This window comes from Perna viridis, chromosome 1 (assembly GCF_037379345.1).
Source record: "Perna viridis isolate PV_CMFRI_1.1 ecotype Kerala chromosome 1, ASM3737934v1, whole genome shotgun sequence".
In the NCBI taxonomy this organism is placed as follows: Eukaryota; Metazoa; Mollusca; class Bivalvia; order Mytilida; family Mytilidae; genus Perna; species Perna viridis.
Window position 1 is genome coordinate 58,870,496 of NC_142445.1, and position 21,599 is coordinate 58,892,094.

General features: G+C 32.7%; 2 protein-coding genes across 2 annotated transcripts in view; one reads left to right on the plus strand and one right to left on the minus strand.

Moving 5' to 3' along the window:
• Positions 1-801: 801 nt before the first annotated feature.
• On the minus strand, positions 802-3,044 carry LOC148629596 (uncharacterized). Its single transcript, XM_088554128.1, has 2 exons — positions 2,855-3,044; positions 802-1,954 (listed from the first exon to the last, which is right to left on the minus strand). The coding sequence occupies exon 2, from the start codon at positions 1,885-1,887 to the stop codon at positions 919-921; it is 969 nt and encodes a 322-aa protein (XP_088410254.1). The 5' UTR covers positions 1,888-1,954; positions 2,855-3,044; the 3' UTR covers positions 802-918.
• A 609-nt stretch (positions 3,045-3,653) lies between these two features.
• Positions 3,654-21,599, plus strand: part of LOC148629597 (uncharacterized) — a 39,020-nt gene continuing 21,074 nt past the window's right edge. Inside the window, exons 1-17 of the mRNA XM_088554129.1 lie at positions 3,654-3,725; positions 4,278-4,365; positions 4,705-4,911; positions 6,635-6,765; positions 7,927-8,035; positions 8,524-8,693; positions 9,471-9,587; positions 10,551-10,662; positions 12,902-13,086; positions 13,733-13,843; positions 14,904-14,990; positions 18,018-18,141; positions 19,005-19,169; positions 19,425-19,655; positions 20,095-20,210; positions 20,744-20,783; positions 21,060-21,157. Coding sequence (XP_088410255.1) covers positions 3,720-3,725; positions 4,278-4,365; positions 4,705-4,911; positions 6,635-6,765; positions 7,927-8,035; positions 8,524-8,693; positions 9,471-9,587; positions 10,551-10,662; positions 12,902-13,086; positions 13,733-13,843; positions 14,904-14,990; positions 18,018-18,141; positions 19,005-19,169; positions 19,425-19,655; positions 20,095-20,210; positions 20,744-20,783; positions 21,060-21,157 — 2,097 coding nt within the window. The 5' untranslated portion in view covers positions 3,654-3,719. The remainder of the gene's footprint in view (positions 3,726-4,277; positions 4,366-4,704; positions 4,912-6,634; positions 6,766-7,926; positions 8,036-8,523; positions 8,694-9,470; positions 9,588-10,550; positions 10,663-12,901; positions 13,087-13,732; positions 13,844-14,903; positions 14,991-18,017; positions 18,142-19,004; positions 19,170-19,424; positions 19,656-20,094; positions 20,211-20,743; positions 20,784-21,059; positions 21,158-21,599) is intronic.

Genomic DNA, 21,599 nt, shown 5'->3' on the forward strand with positions numbered 1-21,599 from the left:
TATGATAAAATTATGTCCTTGCTCGAAGTAATCGGAAACCTGCGTCTGCGAGACCTGCGGTTACTACATCCAATGAGAAACCTTGTCTCACAAAATTGAAATTTGTGACACAATGGACTTTTGTGAAAAATTCAATTTTGTCCCACAAAAATCAATTTTGTGACACTTAATTGAAAATTTGTAATACGTTATAAATTTTGTTAATCTGAACTCATTTTTGTTGAACAGAATTCGCTTTTGTCTGTACAAAATTGAATTTTGAGTACAAAACCACAAGAGTCTCATTCGGCGTCCCGTACTCCTAAAATCGGGTGACTTAAATTCGTAACCGTATAATGACCTGAATGTTTCTCAATCAAAACAACTGGCAACCTCTGAATCGGACACTAGGCGTTCCAACCGACCATTTCATGCAAACTTCCCGCTCTCATACAAGTAAAAAAACGCACGTAAAAATAGAGTTTAGAGATGCAATTCTGATCTGATCAATTTGGATATACGTGTTATCATTTTTGTCCAATCGCAGACTATACAAAATAAAAAACGCACTTTATGAAAGTTATAAGGTAACACAAGGAACATTTTTACTTTGATACAATCATATTATTGGTTAATTTCTTGGGGTGGGGAAATTTACATGACACATGAAAAACACGATCTTTCACCCACAAGATGTAATAAAGTATTTTTCTGATAATGTATATTTATGCTTATATGCACTCAATAAACGCTTGTACTAGCCATTTCCCATTCGATTGGTTTTCCCTATGAGTGTAAAATGCTTATTTTCGAAATTTCAACTTCTTTCATAATTTTTTATTCTAAATTGAACTGAGTAAGATGATTAATACATAAATGATTCCATTGATTTTGATATACAGCTTCAAATCAGTGTTTAGACATCTTTGTAGATTTTTGTTAACGTTTTCTCCAAAAGATATTGTCAGGCCATTGATAAGGTTTTGCCAGATCCAGTGGTTTATTTCTTGACAACTTTTCGTAAGGCAACATTCCATTCCTTAGTAAAAACTGGATGATTTCCTTTCCGTTAGGGTTGTACCTATGAAGCATCCACTCCATCAGAATATATTGAACGTCAAGAACCTGGAAATATTTACTGCCTCCTTTCAAAGCTTTGTGTTCGTTACCCTCTATGTCTAGTTTTAGAAAGATTGAACCGGAGCCTATAACTGACAAAACGTCGTCTAACAAGATGGCATTTACATAACTTTTCCCGGTCTTGTTGTGTTCAATATAACTGCCACCCGGGTTATCCTTTACTATGTTAACCTTCACGGATTCTCGTTTGTCTGAAACAGCATTTAGCAGCAGTGTAACATTTTGCTCTAATCCACCAAGAACCAGTGACTTTTGAACCAATTCTAATGCAGCATTCAGAATATCAATACAGACAACCCGTCTACCAAGTTTCGCATTGAACAGAGTAAATGTGCCAATATTGCAACCAATGTCAACAAACGTTAAACTCGGCCTTCCTTCCAATACGAGACCGGTTTCATTGAGCAGATCTTCTTCCCATGTTTCGTAATCTCTGATGTAGGAGGAGATCATTCTATCGACGTTTGGGTCAAATATACAGATAGGGGTCGGGCCCCGAAATGTTTTCAACGTAACACATTGGGATTCATTTCCTGTTAAGTGGTTTGGATACTTAAAGATATGAAGGCGTGGGATATCTGTAACAAGTTTTAAATTAGACTCCTCGACGTCATCAAACACAGGATGGTTAATGAAATCGCGACTCTTTTTCCTCCCCGGCGGCTTCCCCAAACTCCTATCATCTTGAAGGCTTAAATAGTAAAGAAAACTGAGAGTAACTGAAACTACTAATACGAATATTAAAACAATACGTCTCCTTGGTCTCATTTCTTCTCTTTGCCTTTGATTTCTCAGGTTTCATCTTGTGATATAGACGAGAGTTTCCGTTGAAATACTGCAAAAGTAAAGATAAACACATATGTTATCAGGCATTCTTTCATAAGATTTATACATGTTTTAATTTGATAATGTGCAAGTTGGTTTACGTCTATTTCAACAGCGTTCTATAAGTACACTGTGCACGTATCCTTTCCCCTTAAGGTAGATCATACCTAATAGTTCTAGCAGATTATTTTCTCCTAGTTTTTTTTCTGGAAGATCATATTGAATGAACATACTTAATAATTTTAATTTTAAAACATAGGCCACCGAAATTGATTTCGAGACGGTTGAGCCTCAATAAGGACATTTTTATATGGATTCTATTGGTAATTTTACTATTTCGCAAACTGTCAAAAAACTGGTTGATCAAATTTCTTTTAAATTTTTATATTAAGAATCTTTCATATTTCAAAAAGAAAATTATGGGTCACTGAACTTTTTTTCTTGTAATAATAAAAAATCCCATAACATTCTATAGAACATTTTCCCGCCAATACCCCCCCTTATATACAGTTAATGTTTGTAAGTTTACCATACAATTTTTATGTCAAAAATTCTTTTGAAATTATTTTAAACATACTAGCTGTTTTACATCGTTTTAAACAAAATAAGTTCATTGAAAATTTAAATATAGAAAAGAATGCTCAGTGTAATAGATATGGTATACCTTAAATACCCCACCCCAACCCCCAAATTTGAATGTATGCAATTTCTGTAGCAATTGAATATAACATAGGCTTGGTCATTTTTGCATTTTGTTATTACAGATTTTGTGTTAAACCAGCTAAATAGGTAGTTTGCTATACACAACTGATATGCATATTACATGCGATTATAAATACGTGGATCAGCAAAGACAAATTGTATGTGTTATGAATGATACCTCATTCTAAATATGATCGTTATGACTTACCTGTAATTTCACTGATTTATAAAATATATGCTCATGTCAACTTCTTTCAACGTTGTAGTCCATGTATAAAAGATCGTAAGATCAAATTATATCATGATCAAAAACTATCGGTCCATGTTCCCGGCTGATTCCTTATTGTCTTTCCTTGGTCATATCTACGTATTACATGTGTTATGTAAATATGATTTACCTGTGGGGCATTTATGGGGAGTTATAGTTACATTTCTATGTAATGTGCTAGTTTTAAAAAGCTGTGTTTTTGTATTCATTTATTTATTTAAAGAATCGATGAATTAGTCAAAGTATGTACAATGTTTCCATTAACAAGTCAGCTAACTTTATTGAGTTTATTTCCATAAATATGCATTGTAATACTAGTAATAGGCTAGCAAGAACTTTTTATAGTAGACAGCCTTCTATATTTAACTCATTGGTAATAGTTAACTATTTTAAAAACCATACCCAAAATGCACTTTTGTATTGTATACACATATTGTTTAATGTCAAAAGTGTGGTTGTTTAGTATATTCTAATTCTAGTACTCAAAGTTTGACTTAACTCATCGCGTCTCTTTCATCTATATCGTGCTTGAAACTTATTAAGTGTAGAGGAGTGTACCTTCGTTACAGGGAGAGGATTAAAAGACTGCCTGCTTTCAAAATCCTTCCAAATTATATTGCATAAAATATGGTTTAAACTTAACATATTCATTATTTCTGTTTATTTTGACAAAATTTCCTCATCCTATAAAATCATTTTACATACAACATTCTTACATATGTACTAATTCAACGGAGATAAAATTTGTAATCAGTAGGATCAAAGTGCCAGGTTAATACGGGTACGATTTTGTTATGATCTCAGTATGAAGGTTTGTTATCATTTTCAAATTAATTATGAATATTCTTAACTTATTTTTCAACTTTATGTATGATCTGTACTTATATGTCAACTTTTTTTTATAAAGTCCTTGTTCGTACACGTGTGAAAACTGTTACTTTTTAGAAGCGTTAAGTGTCACGTGATACGAGTTGGTTATAATAATACTTTTTCTCCAATTTTGCTATAACATGTATAATCACAAGACAAACTAGTTTAATAAATTATGTCTAGAAGAATAACATGCATACATAGCCTACGAGCTGTTGGGTTAGATATGTTTAACAAATATGTAACGGTAAAAAATGACAACCTTCTGATCTTTTTCTACGTATACTTTATAAGCCAAAAATATAGATAGTTCGCAACTGTTCTATTAATAACTTATAAAATATAGTCTCATAAACATAGATGCATTTTTATAAGATTCTAATTCAGGGTTCTACACTAAATGGAAGTCAACTTTAGTAACACACTTTGAAGAAATAATTCAACCGCTAGATAAAAACTTTTTTTTCTGTAAACCTCTCAAATTATGTTGTAGTTTACCATACTCCATTGTTGGCTAGTTTTTGTTTTGGTGGCAGATGTAGATGCAGCGTCATTCCTCTGTAATGTCACGACCAACACAGGCATGTATCATATACCTACACTTTTATTTCTTCTAGAACTATATATTTTCTTAAAAGTGAGAGACGTCTTAATAACTGACACATACTATTTGCTATGTTTTTTTTTTATTATTGATTTCTTGTTTGGACCTAGTTTAATTTTTTTCCTCTACGATGGTATTTTAATTAAGTTAATGTGTTTGATACTCAATGGAACTTTGCAAAAAGCCGCCGTTAGCTTCCTATTTTGAACCACGTGTCTCCTTTATAATTTATCATACATTGTTATAAAATGATTTTTAGACCGAAATTGGTTATGATAACTTGGAATAGCCGACGATACTCATGTTCTTTTCTCAGATCCATCGACATGGCCTAAGCTTCCCACAATACCCGATGCCTTCAAGACAAATGTTGAGATTAACCTTGTTGATCAACAATCTACCATGGATGCTGTTCTGTATTTTGATAATTTTGGAAACAGAGCTGCACTTTATACTGTAAAAGAGGGACTGAATGGGGTATCAGTGTACGATTTCCCTTCAAACGAAGTGTTTTATGTCACCAGTTAGTAAAATAAATTGCATGAAAGTATCATCAAATGAGCATCCAATGTGTTTTATAATGTATAATCTTATTACATTAACTTGTGTATACTGAAAACAGAATTCATCAAAAATGAACAAAGAAACAAAATAATAACTTGAAAAATGTGGTTAATATGCTTTTCAAAGAGTCATAGAGGCAAGTCTACTCTTGCCTGACGTTAAATACGAATAGACACATTTTCCTGGACGACACTTTTAAGAGAGATGTTCAGTTTTACTATTTATCAGAATGATTTGGTACTTCTATTGGTCACACATTCCGCATCAACGTATTTTTTGTTTGAAACATTGATTTTGAGACGCGGAAACTTTACGTATCCCCCCATCATTGTTTAAATTTTAAAACAAACGCGGGAAACTGGTTGGTTCATTCCTGTTAAGGCTAAAAACCACTAATTCCACTTCCCATAGGCTTCTATGCTAATTTCACAATATTCAATGGCTTCTCTGGACTTTACCTTAACTTTAACATGCAGAGGACTATATATCAGCATGATTCTACATATGTCAGCTCACAATCCTCAGAATGGCATGTGGGGTTAGCAGACTTGCAGTGCAGTACTGGTCACCGGAAGTGAAGTGTCTATAAATAGCATGGGAAATCCCAGTGTTTTCACAAGATAGGGGTATATTTAGAAATCATTATGGAGATTAGGCTTCACATCACAAGAAGCAAAATGCACCTATAAAATGTACAGAAATGTTTTTCCTTTCAGAAACTGTTTAAATTTTTTAAATGAGATGAGAACTTTTTTCACAGCACTATGAGGAACAGGGGTAATTTTTGCGTAGGACTATTTTTGCCTACGTTCCAAATGCTCATTGGTTGAATTGGTGGTCTGTAACCTGTTACCCCATTCTCTTCGATCTTTCAATATTTAGAATTTACCACTGCTGAAGGCCCTAGAAATTATGATATGATACTCCAAGGCTGTAGATAAGGCGTTTTCCGTAGTAGGGCAGGGTAAATTCCTTTTGAGATTCAGTGTCCAGAGCTGTTTTCTGATTTGGCTTACATCAGAAAACAGCTCCAGACTGAATTCTTATTAAAGTAAAAATTAATAGCACAGGGTGGCCGACTGGTTAAGGTTCCACTATTGTCCAGGTTTCCAGGTACAGGGCTTGGGTGTTTCACCGAATATCCAGCTGGGAATATATGGGAGCTTTAATTTCATTCCCCACAATCTTGGCAACCATGCAAGAAGCTCACATTAGCCAAACAGTCATATATCTCACTGTCAGTTAAAAAGCTCTACAGAGCATAAATATCAATAATAGTGTTGTGCACCCATGCATATTCCCCAACATTAAATAAAATTTACAAATTTACCTTTGGGGCTAAAGCCCTTTTTTGGAGGGAGCCCTAAGGATGAACCTGGCCTCATTCAGATTTACCATATCTCAGCTCAAACCATTCTTATTTCAGTTATATAATTTATGGAACTCTGATCTCATCATTGGTCAATCCCTTTTCATTTTAAAAGATTTAAGCTTTAATGGACATGTCATAAATTTAAAAGATTTGTACTCAAAGAATATTTTTGTTAGGAAGTGACATTATTTTCATTATGATGATGAAATATTAAGTGGGTTGATCATGTACAGACATATTAAATAAGTAAAAAGGCCTGCCATTCATACTTCTGTATCATTCAATCGCTTAAAAATATTTATTTTTGTAGATGGTGTTTGTTTAGTAGCCAACATTACAGAACGGGCTGAAGCTGATTTATTTGGCATTACAGACACAGATGGTAATTATCATGTGATGCAAAGTAGCACTGTCTTGAAGTTTGGAGAAAAATATAACGAGGTAAATTTAGTAACCTGTTAAAAAAATTCACTACTAACCAGACTCTTAACTGACAAAGTCAAACTCCAAGAATAACCACTTATTTAACTGCTAAAACACTGAATAACTAGAATAGTTTTTTTTTCATATTCCTACAGGCAGGCTACTGGGTATGGAAATCACATACATGTTCAGGGGTTCAAATTAACACTGATATGAGTTCGAGAAACCTCAGTTTCTGAGTTGGGACCATTTAAACTTCATAATTACTTAGTTTCTGAACCTACATGTACCATACTTTATACATGTATTTACTATTATAGAGGTCCTTTTACTTTCTTCTGGTGGACCTTTCATTATCGATGTAAGAATATCCTGGACCTTTCGCTCTAGCAAGTGAACCCCTTGCATGTTTAGGAGATTCTTTAAGTTGAAATGTAACTAAATCTTAATTATTTTATTCAATGTTGGTTAAATACCAACACATGGAGTTTAAAAGCATTTAAAAAAATAATTAAGCATTTTAGAATTAATGCAGTATTTTTTTTCAAACTTTCGACATCAGATGTCTTTACCTTGTGGACACCATATGGAAATCATGTATTTTCCATATTTTTTTTACTTAAATCTCCTTCTACTGAAAGATCAATGATGTTATAGTCTTCATACATTCATTAGTTAAATATTTCTGACAGTGTTTATCATTTTCTTCTCAAAGTGATTTAAATTGATACAGCTGGAAGTATATATTCAATGGCAAACCAAAACTTTCAATATTTTCACTCTCAGTGGTAGAAACCCTGAAACAAAAGCAGAACCTCTATGCATTTCAACCACTTGATCTATGAATTAAGAACCAGTGAAGTAAAAAGGTCACATGACCACATGGCTTATTAACAAAAATTGTATAGCTTGGGTGATCTGCGATTTTGAATAAATTTATCTTGAATTAAATGAATTAAGAAACTTCTAGGGGAATTTTTATTATATATTTTAAGTACAGTAAATCAAATATACCAAAAATTTAAAAAGTAAATTTTTGTGTCATGTCTCCATTAAACTAAATGTATGCAATAGCATTTTTAAGAATACATGTAGTGGCAAATTTATTTGATGCTATAAACAATAACACTTTTGAATGGTTACAAAGTTTTGTCAATTTATAAAAGTCTTTTTTTGCAGACTTATGTGGGAACTGACATTGTAAGAGGAATTAACGTTGACCATTGGAGATCTTGTCTACATTGGAATAGATCTAATGCCAATTTTACTGTGGACTACTACTTTTCTAGTGAGTTACATGTATTAGTATTAAATTTTACAATAGATGTCCTCCCTTTATAACAGGGCAATCAGTATTCCTGAACAATGATACTTTAATAGTTGCAAACTTGAAGAATACTACTGTAAGTGTACTAATTTTAGTGGTGTACTTATTTTAGCTATTTTCATGGTGGACAGAAAACTGCAAAAATAGTACACCAGAAATTGATTTTTAACACTATATAATGCTAATAATTTTTTTTGAAACTGCAAAAATTTATACCCGCGAATATTGTTCACTTGACAGAATCTGGGAAAATTAAAATGTTTACAGTACATTTTACATACTGTAAATATTAATTTTCATAGTTGCTAATTTTCATGGATTTCAATTTTTGCGGTTTAAAAAAAATCATAAGCATTATATGATGTTAGAAATCATTACGCTGGCACTATTTTTTGCTTTGTTCTGTCCACCGCAAAAATTAATACATTAATAGTATATTATTTTTACAGAACGTAATGACTGGATGACATCATCAGCATTCCTTACAGTGCCTGTGAGGGCAAATGTTACTGGAGTATACATTCATAAAGATGGTAGCACTAAACCTATTAACCATGTGTATGAGTTTAATGCATTTACTGGTAGTCTGGATATTAATGAAAAAGCCACTGTTTTTGAGGTAAATTTTTATGTAAATGGCTTTCTGAAAATCACGAACTTTTTTGGAGAAAACAGTTTATTTCATTTTTATGATGACTTGCTAAATTCTGACCATCTTCAAATGTACTCTTGTAAAACTGTGTATGAAGTATAAAAAGGGGGTTAATCCAAGGCCTAAAATACATTTTGTTACATTTCATGACGAATCAGCACAAAATCAAAAGTTTATTGCCAAATATATATATGTAAATAAAGGGATGGCAGAGAAAATGAAATGGATTGATCAGTTTACTGGAAACACTTGTAAGTATATTTTAAGCTTTTCGCTATGTATATTTTCAATGAATAAGTTTATTTTCATGTTAATTTTCTGTTCAGTGTTCTCTCTGCCTGAAAAAGTCAGTAACTTTATTCCTCTCAAAATCTGTATAGAATGAAAATGTTTCATAATGATTTGGCGGGTGTTTCTAGAAAAGCAGAGGAAGCTTACCCTGCCGGTGCACCTGACCCATGCTCCCAGTTTTTAGTGGAGTCCGAGTTGCTCATTTGCTTTTGTTACTTTGTATGTATGATTTTAGTTACTTTCTGTTCTTTGTTGTGTATGTCTGTTTTCCATGTCTGGTCTTTGTCCCTGGATTACATTCTTTTGATTACCGCTATAACCTTGGTTCCCTTGATTACTCTTTCGGTCATTTTTCAGTAAAATTAAAGCTACTTTTATGCATTAACAGAGAACCTATCGGAATAATACCATTCCTGTGAGTTTAATTGTAAACAATCTTATGCTTTGTTGTAGACCCCTAAAGGTGTGATATGTAAAGGACGTAAGAAGAGTAAGCCTGTACCAGACCTCCCACGACAGTTCTATTATCGACAGGAAATTGCTTTAGATGACATTATTACTTACTATGATGTAAGAAATATAGCTATCTTAATGATCTAGGTACTTGAAACAACTTGTGAAATCTGAGAAATAAGACCCAACAAAATTATCAGTCAATGAGGGATTATTCAAATCTGTAAAAAAATATCAAGTTCAAGGTTGTCAAGACTTAAAATTATTATACTACTGCATATAAAGTTTAGGGTTATGTGTAGGTAACACTGTCTATTTGTCTGTCCACACAAGTTTAGATATTTAGAAATCACTGTGTTTGTCTGTCTGTCTGTGTGTCAAAACAAAACTTGGGGTATTTAAGAATCATTGTGTTTGTTTGTCTGTCTGTCCACATATCTTTTTATTGCAACTCAGTTGATTTTGATGGAAACAGGAACAGGGTATGTTTCCAACACAAACCCACCAAAGATTTTAAAACACCCAAGGGCATCCCTAGATTGGGACTTTTACTTTGACAAGGTGTATACTTAGCATGACCAGCCATGTAACTTTCTGGTTACATCCTGGTTTTATAGGTATGGTATATTGACCAGCCATGTAACTTTCTGGTTACGTCCTGGTTTTATAGGTATGGTATTTTTGAGAGGCCATATAACTTTCTGGTTTTATAGGTATGGATTTTTTACCAGCTATGTAACTTTCTGGTTACTTTCTGGTTTTATAGGTATGGTATTTAATCAGCCATGTAACTTCCTGGTTTTATAGGTATGGAGTTTTTACCAGCCATGTAACTTTCTGGTTACGTCCTGGTTTTATAGTAATGGTATTTTTGACCAGCCATATAACTTTCTGGTTTTATAGGTATGGTATTTTGACCAGCTATGTAACTTTCTGGTTTTATAGGTATGGTATTTTTGACCAGCCATATAACTTTCTGGTTTTATAGGTATGGATTTTTGACCAGCTATGTAACTTTCTGGTTACTTTCTGGTTTTGTAGTTAGGTATTATGACCTGCCATGTAATTTTTGTTTTATAGGTATGGTATTTTGAGAAGTACCATTATCTGAGATATGACTATAGTCCAATTAGACCAAGTAGTCCATTCTTCTCTACAAACCCAGTCACAGAAATACTGGATTATAATACAGGTACCATTCTTCTCTACAAACCCAGTCACAGAAATACTGGATTATAATACAGGTATCATACTTCTCTACAAACCCAGTCACAGAAATACTGGATTATAATACAGGTATCATTCTTCTCTACAAACCCAGTCACAGAAATACTGGATTATAATACAGGTATCATTCTTCTCTACAAACCCAGTCACAGAAATACTGGATTATAATACAGGTACCATTCTTCTCTACAAACCCAGTCACAGAAATACTGGATTATAATACAGGTACCATTCTTCTCTACAAACCCAGTCACAGAAATACTGGATTATAATACAGGTATCATTCTTCTCTACAAACCCAGTCACAGAAATACTGGATTATAATACAGGTATCATACTTCTCTACAAACCCAGTCACAGAAATACTGGATTATAATACAGGTATCAGTCTTCTCTACAAACCCAGTCACAGAAATAATGGATTATAATACAGGTATCATTCTTCTCTACAAACCCAGTCACAGAAATACTGGATTATAATACAGGTACCATTCTTCTCTACAAACCCAGTCACAGAAATACTGGATTATAATACAGGTACCATTCTTCTCTACAAACCCAGTCACAGAAATACTGGATTATAATACAGGTATCATACTTCTCTACAAACCCAGTCACAGAAATACTGGATTATAATACAGGTATCAGTCTTCTCTACAAACCCAGTCACAGAAATACTGGATTATAATACAGGTATCATTCTTCTCTACAAACCCAGTCACAGAAATAATGGATTATAATACAGGTACCATTCTTCTCTACAAACCCAGTCACAGAAATACTGGATTATAATACAGGTACCATTCTTCTCTACAAACCCAGTCACAGAAATACTGGATTATAATACAGGTATCATACTTCTCTACAAACCCAGTCACAGAAATACTGGATTATAATACAGGTATCATTCTTTTGACTGCTCACAACAGGTGTTTCTTTTAATTAAAATCACTTTAGAAATTTTAAGTAAAACATCTTTCTTATACATCTGAGTTCAATGTGTGTTGAGATAGGAAGGTTTAAGCATCGAATCTACAGTAGTCCCTCCCTTATGTGGCGACCCATACAGCAATCCTTAACTGGCCACATAAGAGAGGTGGCCTCTCTCGAGAGGTTAGGTCAATTTCAGCATTTCATTGAATATGTTTGTTTGCTTCTGTTATATATGCATTTTTGTGTAATAGTACACAAATTATAAGGTTTTATTTCACACTTGTTATGTATATGTTGTGTATCTTTTTATAGCAAAGTGGTAATTAACTATTGAATATAGTTTAGTTTATTTCCCATATTTTTCTGACTTGAAAGTCAATTTTTTTTCAGCATGTTATCACTTCAAACCTTTGAACCTTCAAACCCATTGTTTCCCCAACCTGAGCTTACATAGTAAAATTATTTGATAACATTAATTTTTGATTTGGGAATAAACTGTAAGACGAAGGCTACCAATCAAACTGGGGATCGACTGACTAAGATAATTTGTGTTGCTATCTGTTTTACTAATGGATATGACTATTGTTTTATAAAATCTATGCTAATTGAAATACACATCTTAAAAATTGCCAAAATATGTTAACAAACTATAAAAGATTCTTGGAAAAAACATCAATGGAGCATTCCTGAGTTATGGGTCCTTTCATATGCAAATTTATGCCCACAAAATTTATATAGATTGTATATGAAAGTAGTACTTTGCAAGAGTTATAGTTTTTGATTTGATTTGATTTGGTTGACTTAATAGGAAGGTTGAAGCAATTTTTTTTCAAATGTGCAGGAATGATTTTCGTAACCAAAAAATATAGCATATGTAGACCCGAAAAGCATTGTACGTTCCATGTTTTTTTTCTATGTACCATGAATCACCCTTATCAAAGGCAGAATTTTATATGGACTGGTACTTAGATAATCCCTCCAATGTCTGTTTCCCAAAGAATATTGTATATTATAAGATGATCTTTGACTGGTAATGGTATAATTTGGCCAGGAAATTTTCCCAATTTCTTCAAAGTTGAATTTGGCTGTAAATATCTATTAAACCCATTTCATTTATGAAAACTTGTCTATTAGGCACTATGAATGATATTTATAATATTTTTGTGGAAAAGTTGTTCATGAATCAGAAATTGTTTGTTTTAGCATTATTTTTTTCAATATTGTAAGGGTATTGAAGAACGGGTCAATATCGTTTCTCTCATTTTTGACAGGTGTACATTACTATAAAGACAATGGATATGGTAACTGTACCATTCTACCCCTAGAAAAGACTTCATTTGGTGCTAAATTAATGATTAATTCAAAGAAAACCAATCAGACTGGTTACTTCAAACTGGATATAGAGAACCCAATGGACTTGTTTTATCTGGATAAGAACTTCACTTTTGTTGGAACTGTAAGTTTGTAAAAACTAAGTATTTTGTAATTTGAAATAATTGTTTTAATGTAAATGATACTGTATTTCTACAGTGTAACATAAATAGTCTACCACTTATCTCAGTTGAAGCCAACAAAAACAAACAAGCAATAATCCAAGAGTTTCACTGCAAACATGAATACACAAGTGCATGCAATAAATAAAATATAAAGTTCCCAATGTATAAGAAGGTTTGTTGTAATTTTATTTTAACAATATGGTACATTTACATGCCTGTAATACATGTACATACAGCTGTTTAGCCTGTTTTCAATTTCTCTGCTAATAAAATTGATGCCTTTTGCACTTCTTATTTCATTTTGAATGAACCGATGTAAACAAAGGCATTTCTGAATAGTCCTTTTTATTGTTTTAAACCAATACGAAAATTTTGACTTTGCAATGCAACTACTAGGTATTGCTGATCAGAAGAATAAATAACTCTGGTTTTTATAATTAGAATTAAAATGAGAAATTTAATTCACTATCAAAGTAGTTCAAAATAATACCTCCAGTCAACCATGTGTATCATTTAATAGAACCATTAACACTACTGCCTCCACCGTTTCTCTGTAGTGCAATTAACATTTTACATTGCTGTTCAAACATATTTTTATTACTTCAGAGACCTTGTAGAGAGATGTTATGTGATGTCTACTCAGCGATCAGGAAAAACCTAGTCATTGGTGGAAATGTGGATCCTGCTGATACAGTCATTGAAATGTATATCTTGTCAGTAAGTTGTAAACTCATTCTGTCTGATAGTAGTTTCATGTGTAATTATGGTGTGATACATTTTATAGTAAATAATGTTAATTTCAAAATCTTTAGCAATAAAATGATCAATTATTGAATACAAAATGGATACAAGAGAGATTGTTATGACAGGTTTTTTAGTATATAGCAGTAATACCAGGGGCAGATTCAGGATTTCAGTTTAAGGTGGGGGGTGTTAATTGAAATAAATGCTGTTCAAAGCAAGGCAAAAAATATCATTGGGTGAAACCTGTGGTGAAAAATGTTTTTCTTACTGATTTAGGCAGGGGGCGTACGCCCAGTACAACAGTCCTTGGATCCGCCCCTGAATACTAAGGATTTTTGGGTGGATGTTGGTAGAAGATAAATCAAATGATATATACACATCACATACATTACTATGTAAAGATACAAATATCTAAAGAAATAGTTATTTACACCCAAGTTATTACAAGACTGTCATGATTGAGTAGAAATACAGCTGTAGAGTCCCTGAACAGATCCATGCAAAGATTTGACGGATCGATGACCACTGACCAATCTGTTCTCATTTTTGTTATGTTAAATGATGGATGATCTGTTAAAAGAAAAAAAAACTGTAAAATAAAAATATTAATTGACATTTATATCTACTGCATTATAATGATATTATTATAATATGTGTAAAATTGACAAATAAAACACCAGAATCCGAAAAATATATTGACTGCACTTTGGTCACATGATGCGATCACCGGTTTAATGGATCAGTTTGACAGATTAATGACTGATCAGAAACTGATTGGTGATCAATGACTGATCAGAAACTGATTGGTGATCAATGACTGATCGGAAACTGGTCGGTGATTGATGACCAATTACAATTTTTGTTGCACTGACTGGTTCAGGTACTGTATCCAACTCTCTTGATGTAATATATCTCTCAAATATGGGGCAAAGCAAGCATCAGTTCTTTGTAATCTATAAAATCTTTTATTTCAGAAATTTCGTAATCACATAATCAATCTGTGTTTTAGCATGACCCTTTGTCTTTTTTTCAGACAGATTCTTATTTAATTTATCCTGAGCATGGACAAGGAAAACCCCCTAATGTAGTACCTGTAATGATGACATTGTTAGCAGATAAGGTATGTCATACATGAATATAACTTGTAAAAAGATTCTTACTTACTGTTTGGGCCATACATACAGGTATGTTTATTTTTAAATCTGTACTTACCTGTCTGAAAACATATGCCCATTACCCCTAAGGAACCGCTACTTTTTACTTATCTCCCCTTATACGATCTCTAAAGAAAGAGGTCACTTTTATCTTTAGCGTGGAAAATGTCTAGTTCAATGTTTTTCTCATTCAATCATCTTTTTCCTTTAAAATTTCATGACATGGATAAATTTTATTAATATGGAGGATAAATTTAAGTCTTGTGTTACATGTGGAAACAGGATGTATGTGATTTATTCCTATGATGAATGTTATAGACATCGAGTTTGTAACATGTCGTTTCCTTGTGATATGTGCAAAAACTGGGATAATGAAAAAGGTGTGACAGCGATTATTGATCACATGCTTGATAAAGTTAGACAAAAGGCAGTAAGCTTTCTGTGAAGGAGGCAGGTCATAAAACATTGAAGTCGTTGAGTGCTTCGGTGACAATTTCTTGTCTGACAGACAATCTAGTGTCTGTGGCATCTCAAGATGATTTCCGAGCTGGGGAATATTCATCTACGCAGGTAGGGCAGTAACATACTGTTGATTTAAATCAGTTGATAGCTGATTAGGTACAGATTCAGCTGAAACTATTAATGCCTGAGGTTATACAGTCGACTCCACTTAATCGCATATCGCTTTATTGCATATTTCGGTTATTAGCATAATTTTCTCCTGCACAAAACCATTTCCTATTATTCTATTAGGGAAAAAATCGCTTATTTGCATAGGCCTTGCAGGTGCATTTCGGTTTATTGCATAGAGAATTTTGCCTCATCGAGGTAGACGGGGTTTCCCAAATTCTATTTTAAGCCTTCGGGTCATAAATATGTCAATCATATTTATTGTTGTAAAAACTAGGTTATCATCAATCAGGAGGTGTTAATAATGGATTAAAAACATAATGGACATAAAAGACAATTTAAATGATTTCTAATTGCGTTAAAATAAACAAGCACCTAGGTCAACAATGACTTCTGACGACATGCCAAACATCAACTTATGATGCGGCTTGGGGTTCAGCTTGGGATATTTTTTGTCCCTATTTAAATTCTTCCGACTACAAATGATTATCAATGTAAATTTAATTTTCTTTAATGAGCTGAACAGTTTTTAGTGAGCTTGGGTTACTAGGCATAAATATCAACCGAAAATTAAAAGTCCTCATTCATTCAGTACAATGTCTAATGAAATTCAACTACCCTACGGTGCCCCATACTATCCACACTTCATAGGAATATATTGAGGTCAATGACACGTATAATACACAACTATCAGTGTACAATGATGATTGAACAGAGGAATAAAAACGCACAGACCATTTCAAAAGCCCAGAAACTGCAAACATTGATGAATATTATACTGAATCCTGTCTGAAATATGAAATATGGGATTTTCTTTCATAGAAAGGTCAGGAAATTACTTGACTATTTATAGATGAGAAACACGTGGTTTTACTTATAAATACACACGACGTAAAGAAGGTCAACAAACAAGATAAACACAATATATATTATTATTTATTGATAAAAGAACAATACAATGTGAAGGTCTATAACAATTAAATACCAGATCAGAAATGTTGAACAGTGATATCCCTGGTTGATCCACAGTATCGTCGTCTTACCTGAACTCACAATTCCGGTAAAATCATAATTTCGGTTATAAGAATAGCCCGGTTATTTGCATAATTTTTACTGGCAAATAGGCTATGTAATTAAGCGGAATCTACTGTACTGCCCCTATTGCAGCCCCCTAACATGCCAAACACACATGGGTTTGGTACTTAACCACAGATGGTTTATGACAGGGAAGCATTATCTAGGCCTCATTTTAGCAAGTTTTTACCTTCAGATGAACAGATTTCTGTTAGGTCGCAGAATCAGGAGGACAATATCAGCATTGTAGGTCTCAGTATCGTATAGATTTCTCCATTGGCTCCAATGCTAACGGTGCATGTTTCAAAAAATTTTTAAAAATTGAAAAGTTGATTCAAATAAACTTTCATACATATATCATGTTTCAGGAAATGTTCAAATTTGATTTTAACTTAAAAAACCTAGACCAGTCCACGAAGATTGGAAAATCATCAAACCTTGAAGTCAAAAGCACATGTTTTCTACTTTCACTTTGGTATTGTTGTTGTGCTGCAGTACTCCCTATCAACTGGATATCCTTCCTCTTTCCTGTCTTTGAATCTGTAAATAAAAATCACACATTTTTTCTACTTGGATACATCTTTAAATATGGCCAAAATTCAAGTTCAAAATTAAATGCAGCTCTTTAAAAAAAAATAAGAAAAAAAAGGAACTCTATTTTATTAGCCTCCATGTTTTGACGTACACCCGCTCAAGAATATCAATACGATACTGGTACCTGTAGCATCTGTTTCATCTGATGTTAACAATAAGGAGTGTCAGTCAGTTTATAATGAGTATGACTATTCTGTAGAAGATGAAGGTGCTCCTGGTTCTTCTGATCCTGTACAGTGGAATGATTTTTTGACTAAATTAACTGATCAATTAAATATTGATTGTGCTACTTCAACTTAAGAGGTTAAGAAGCCACGTATATCATATGTATCATCAAATAGAAACATCCCTGAAATACATTACTGTGTTGTTGTCATAAATTTAATGCATATTGTAGTTAACACATGTAAGAAAGTTATAATTATAAGAATATACATGTTTATACATGTAGAACAGCATTGAATTGGTCATATTTTTTTCATATAAATGTCTTTGATTGACACAAATTGTAGTTTGTGGTTAGTAATCAAACCGTTTTCTTCTTTGATATTAGATTTATGCCTAAGCCTACCTATCATGTGCAATCATTTCTTGAACAACTCTTGAGTCATACTGAATATCTAAACTACACACCAAATACAAGTTTCCAAGGATTGAATATTTGTTTCATAGCCTTTTAAGCTTTTTATTTGCAGGTTGGATTTTCTGAAACAATTCATTTCTACGATTTTGATTCAGACCCTCCAGACTTTTCTGTTTTTGATGTATCTAGCTGCTACAACGATATGTCTCAGGTCCAGTTCAGTGTAAAGTTTCCAGGTATAGATATATTTGATATTTATTTAATGAGTGGAGCTTAACAATTACAATCCCCTTATCCAGTAGTCAGTCTGTTTGTTGCACTTTTCTGAAACAGATTTCTCAGTTTCTATTGAAGAGATTGCTTACATATTTGGTATTTTGCTTATGCATGATGACTGGTACTGTGTCTTCCCTTTCCAGCTTTCTTTCTTATCTACTTCTTATTTACCATAAAAGGTTGAGTGGGAGTATTTTTAGCCCGGCATAGCATGCAACATCATGTTTGACTGAAACATTTTTGTCGAGACATTTGCAGTGACTATTTGAAATACATTGCTAAATTTGTTAGTCTGTTGATAAATAATTTTTCATTGTCAAAGAATAATATAGGGTTATTGCATTTATATAGGTGAATATTGTTCTGAGCAGATATTATATTGCCAATGCTTGCAAGTGCAATATATTCAGCAAGGGATAGTAATTTATCAATATCAATCTAGCAGTTTCAGCAACCAATAAAATACATTTTAGATGATTGGCATCTGACATTTTGTATTGACACTTGACAGCAAAGCAATATTATTGGAGTCAATTTCGAAACATTTCTGTTCTTTGCCAAAAATGATTCCTAGGTATCCTGCTAATACATGTATTTATTACTTGTTTTTTCTTTTCTTTGTTCTGTTTAACTAAACAAGCAAATATTAACTGCTTTTTTAATATGATGAATTTAACTACTGTGTTTTCATCGTCCATTCTATTAAAAGTTTTATTGAAAAACCTTTCAAACTTTGTACAATATCATTTTAATGAATAAATGTTGATATAATTTATGTCGTCATTGAATATTTCTTGTGATACTTTTGGACTACTCTTCCTAGGTAGATTTGTTGGGGACAGAGTGAACACCATGAAGCAGATGGCCCAAGTTAAGTTTGCTGAGATCATGGGTATTGAGATTACCAGGCTGCAGCATTTTAGAGTAGACATAGACTATGCTGATGTGTATATCCATGCAACATTACTGGATCGCTTGCCAGCTGCACGTATGGATTTATTTTCTATGTAGGGTAGTTATTTATATCCAAGCATTATAATGCTTAATGGGTAGACTATCTTTGGGGCCATTCATGTGTCTGTCCATCTGTTCACCCATCACTTTACTGTTTACATATTATCCTGAATAAACATTGTTAACTAGCATAATTATTTCAAACTAGATTAGTGAAACATGTGTTATGGTCCTGACTACATGTAGATACAAGCATATATAGCAGTATTATGACTGGTTTTTCTTTCAGCTCAATTTAGTTATATGGGTACTATAGAGATAGTAGACATGGGAGACATGGATATTGGGAAGGTCAATACACCAATGCAGTGTGCAGAGATGTGTATTGGTGTGTCAAACTTTACATGTAACAGCTTTGATTTCTGCCCACAAGATCCACAGAGGACATGTAGACTCAACCAACAACATATATCCGATGGACTTAGAACCAAAAATAGGTCTACTTGTGGACATTATTCCAGTAAGATGTTCATCATAAACACTTTAAAATTGAAAATGTTGCCTGCATTTATATTTTGTTATCCTTAATCTAAGTACAAATTTGGTTTATTATGAAAAGATTCATAAGACATTATTTAATTCATTTAATCACAAGCCATAAAATTTTGATACAAAGACTAGTGAACTTCCATTAACTTTTTCATCATGCAGAGATTTTAGATTGGTGTTAGTCAATGATATAATTTTGCCTTTACCTGCTTTTTTTACTGTTTGGTAGAGTTGTTGTCTCTAGGACACATTCCCTGTTTCTTCTCTACCTTTGAACAACTAAAAGAATTTACATGATTACATAATCAAGTCTGTATAAATGACCAATATTTTGTTGTTTTTCATGTTTTTTTTTTTAAGTTTTCCTATTTACTTTCATTGAATAATTTGTACTTGTATCTGCATTCCAGGAACAGCTGATGGGCCTAGACATAGAGACAAGAGTATTCTTGATGCTTACCAGGCTTTACGGTTGGCTGTATACAAGAAACAACTAACTCTAGAGATAGAAATGGATAATCAAGAGGTAAAGGCATACTTGTCTTGAAGGAAGTTCAATTTAAAATCCAGGATATTTTAGAAAATAAAGGGAAACAACTGTTAGAGCATAAGTGTTAATTTGCTTATGAGATACTAATTTACTCCAACATTCTATCTCTAGCAAAGTCTCATATCTTTTAAGATTTCTGTTCATTGTTCCAGATTCAGACATATTTGATGTTTCATGTTAGAACCAAAAGTGGATCTTCTAAAATCAGCTAAAATGCAATCATATAACATATTGAGGCTCCACAATAGTCAACTTAATAATGGATGTCAAAACTGACTTTTATTTCCTACTTTTAAGAACGGGTGAAAAACTTTATTTTCTTTTTCCTATTACATTATATTGAAAGTTACATTTTAAAAAATTTAGTTTCATGGGAAAGATCTCCCTCTATGGTAGTGGTATATTCAAAACTCCTGAGTTAAAAATTAGCTATCAGTAGAAACTAAAGAAAACATAAGAAAAGCAAAAAGCGATAAATTTTGATTACTTGTATAATATTTTTTTATTAGATGGTTTACTACTTGGCAGTTGACACTTCGATAGAATTTGGTAAGTATTCTGTAAACTAAACAATGGAAAAAACTTATTATTTGTTATTCATTAATATAAAGATAGTGAAATTAATCTTTTAAATATGGTAAAGTTTTTGAACTAACCAATAAATTGTTGGCAATATTATGTACATGCACTTGTTGCATGCAAAGACTGTTTTCAAGAGTTAAACTATTTAGAAAAAAATATACCCTGATAGAGCAGCACAGTCTGGGAAAGTTTAACCTAATCTTTGTGATTATCTAATGACAACCTAAGAATATCTCATTTAAGGAGCTGCCAAACCTACTGAGTTACCACTAATTAGTGCCCAATTCACATATGGTCAGGAAGTTGTCATACCTAGTACAGCTCAAGTTTTTGAAAGCAAAGTAAGTACATGTATATACATTTAATTTAAAAAAAAATGTTTTTGATGATTTAGAAATAAAATGAAAACATGACACATTTTTAACAAGAATAACATTTTTACATAACCGAAACATGATTTGTTCTTTGTATTTCGGAAGTTAAAATCATGTTTTGGGTACAACCACAAAGTAGCAATTAAATGCATGCTATTATTTTTGATTTAACAGATCTTATGCTTAAAGTACCTTTGTTTTACAGTCAGCAGGTGGCTGGTATATTTGAAGTGCCTTGTTGGTCTGTCTGAATTTTGTAGCAATTACCTCAAATTTAAATAGAGGGATTGATTTCAAATTTAATATGTGGCTAATACATAGATGGTGCATACATTGCAAACAGTGTTCATTCCAGAAAATTGCAAAAGGTAGCCAGTGGCCTCCTTGACAGTAAAACAAGGGGGTCATT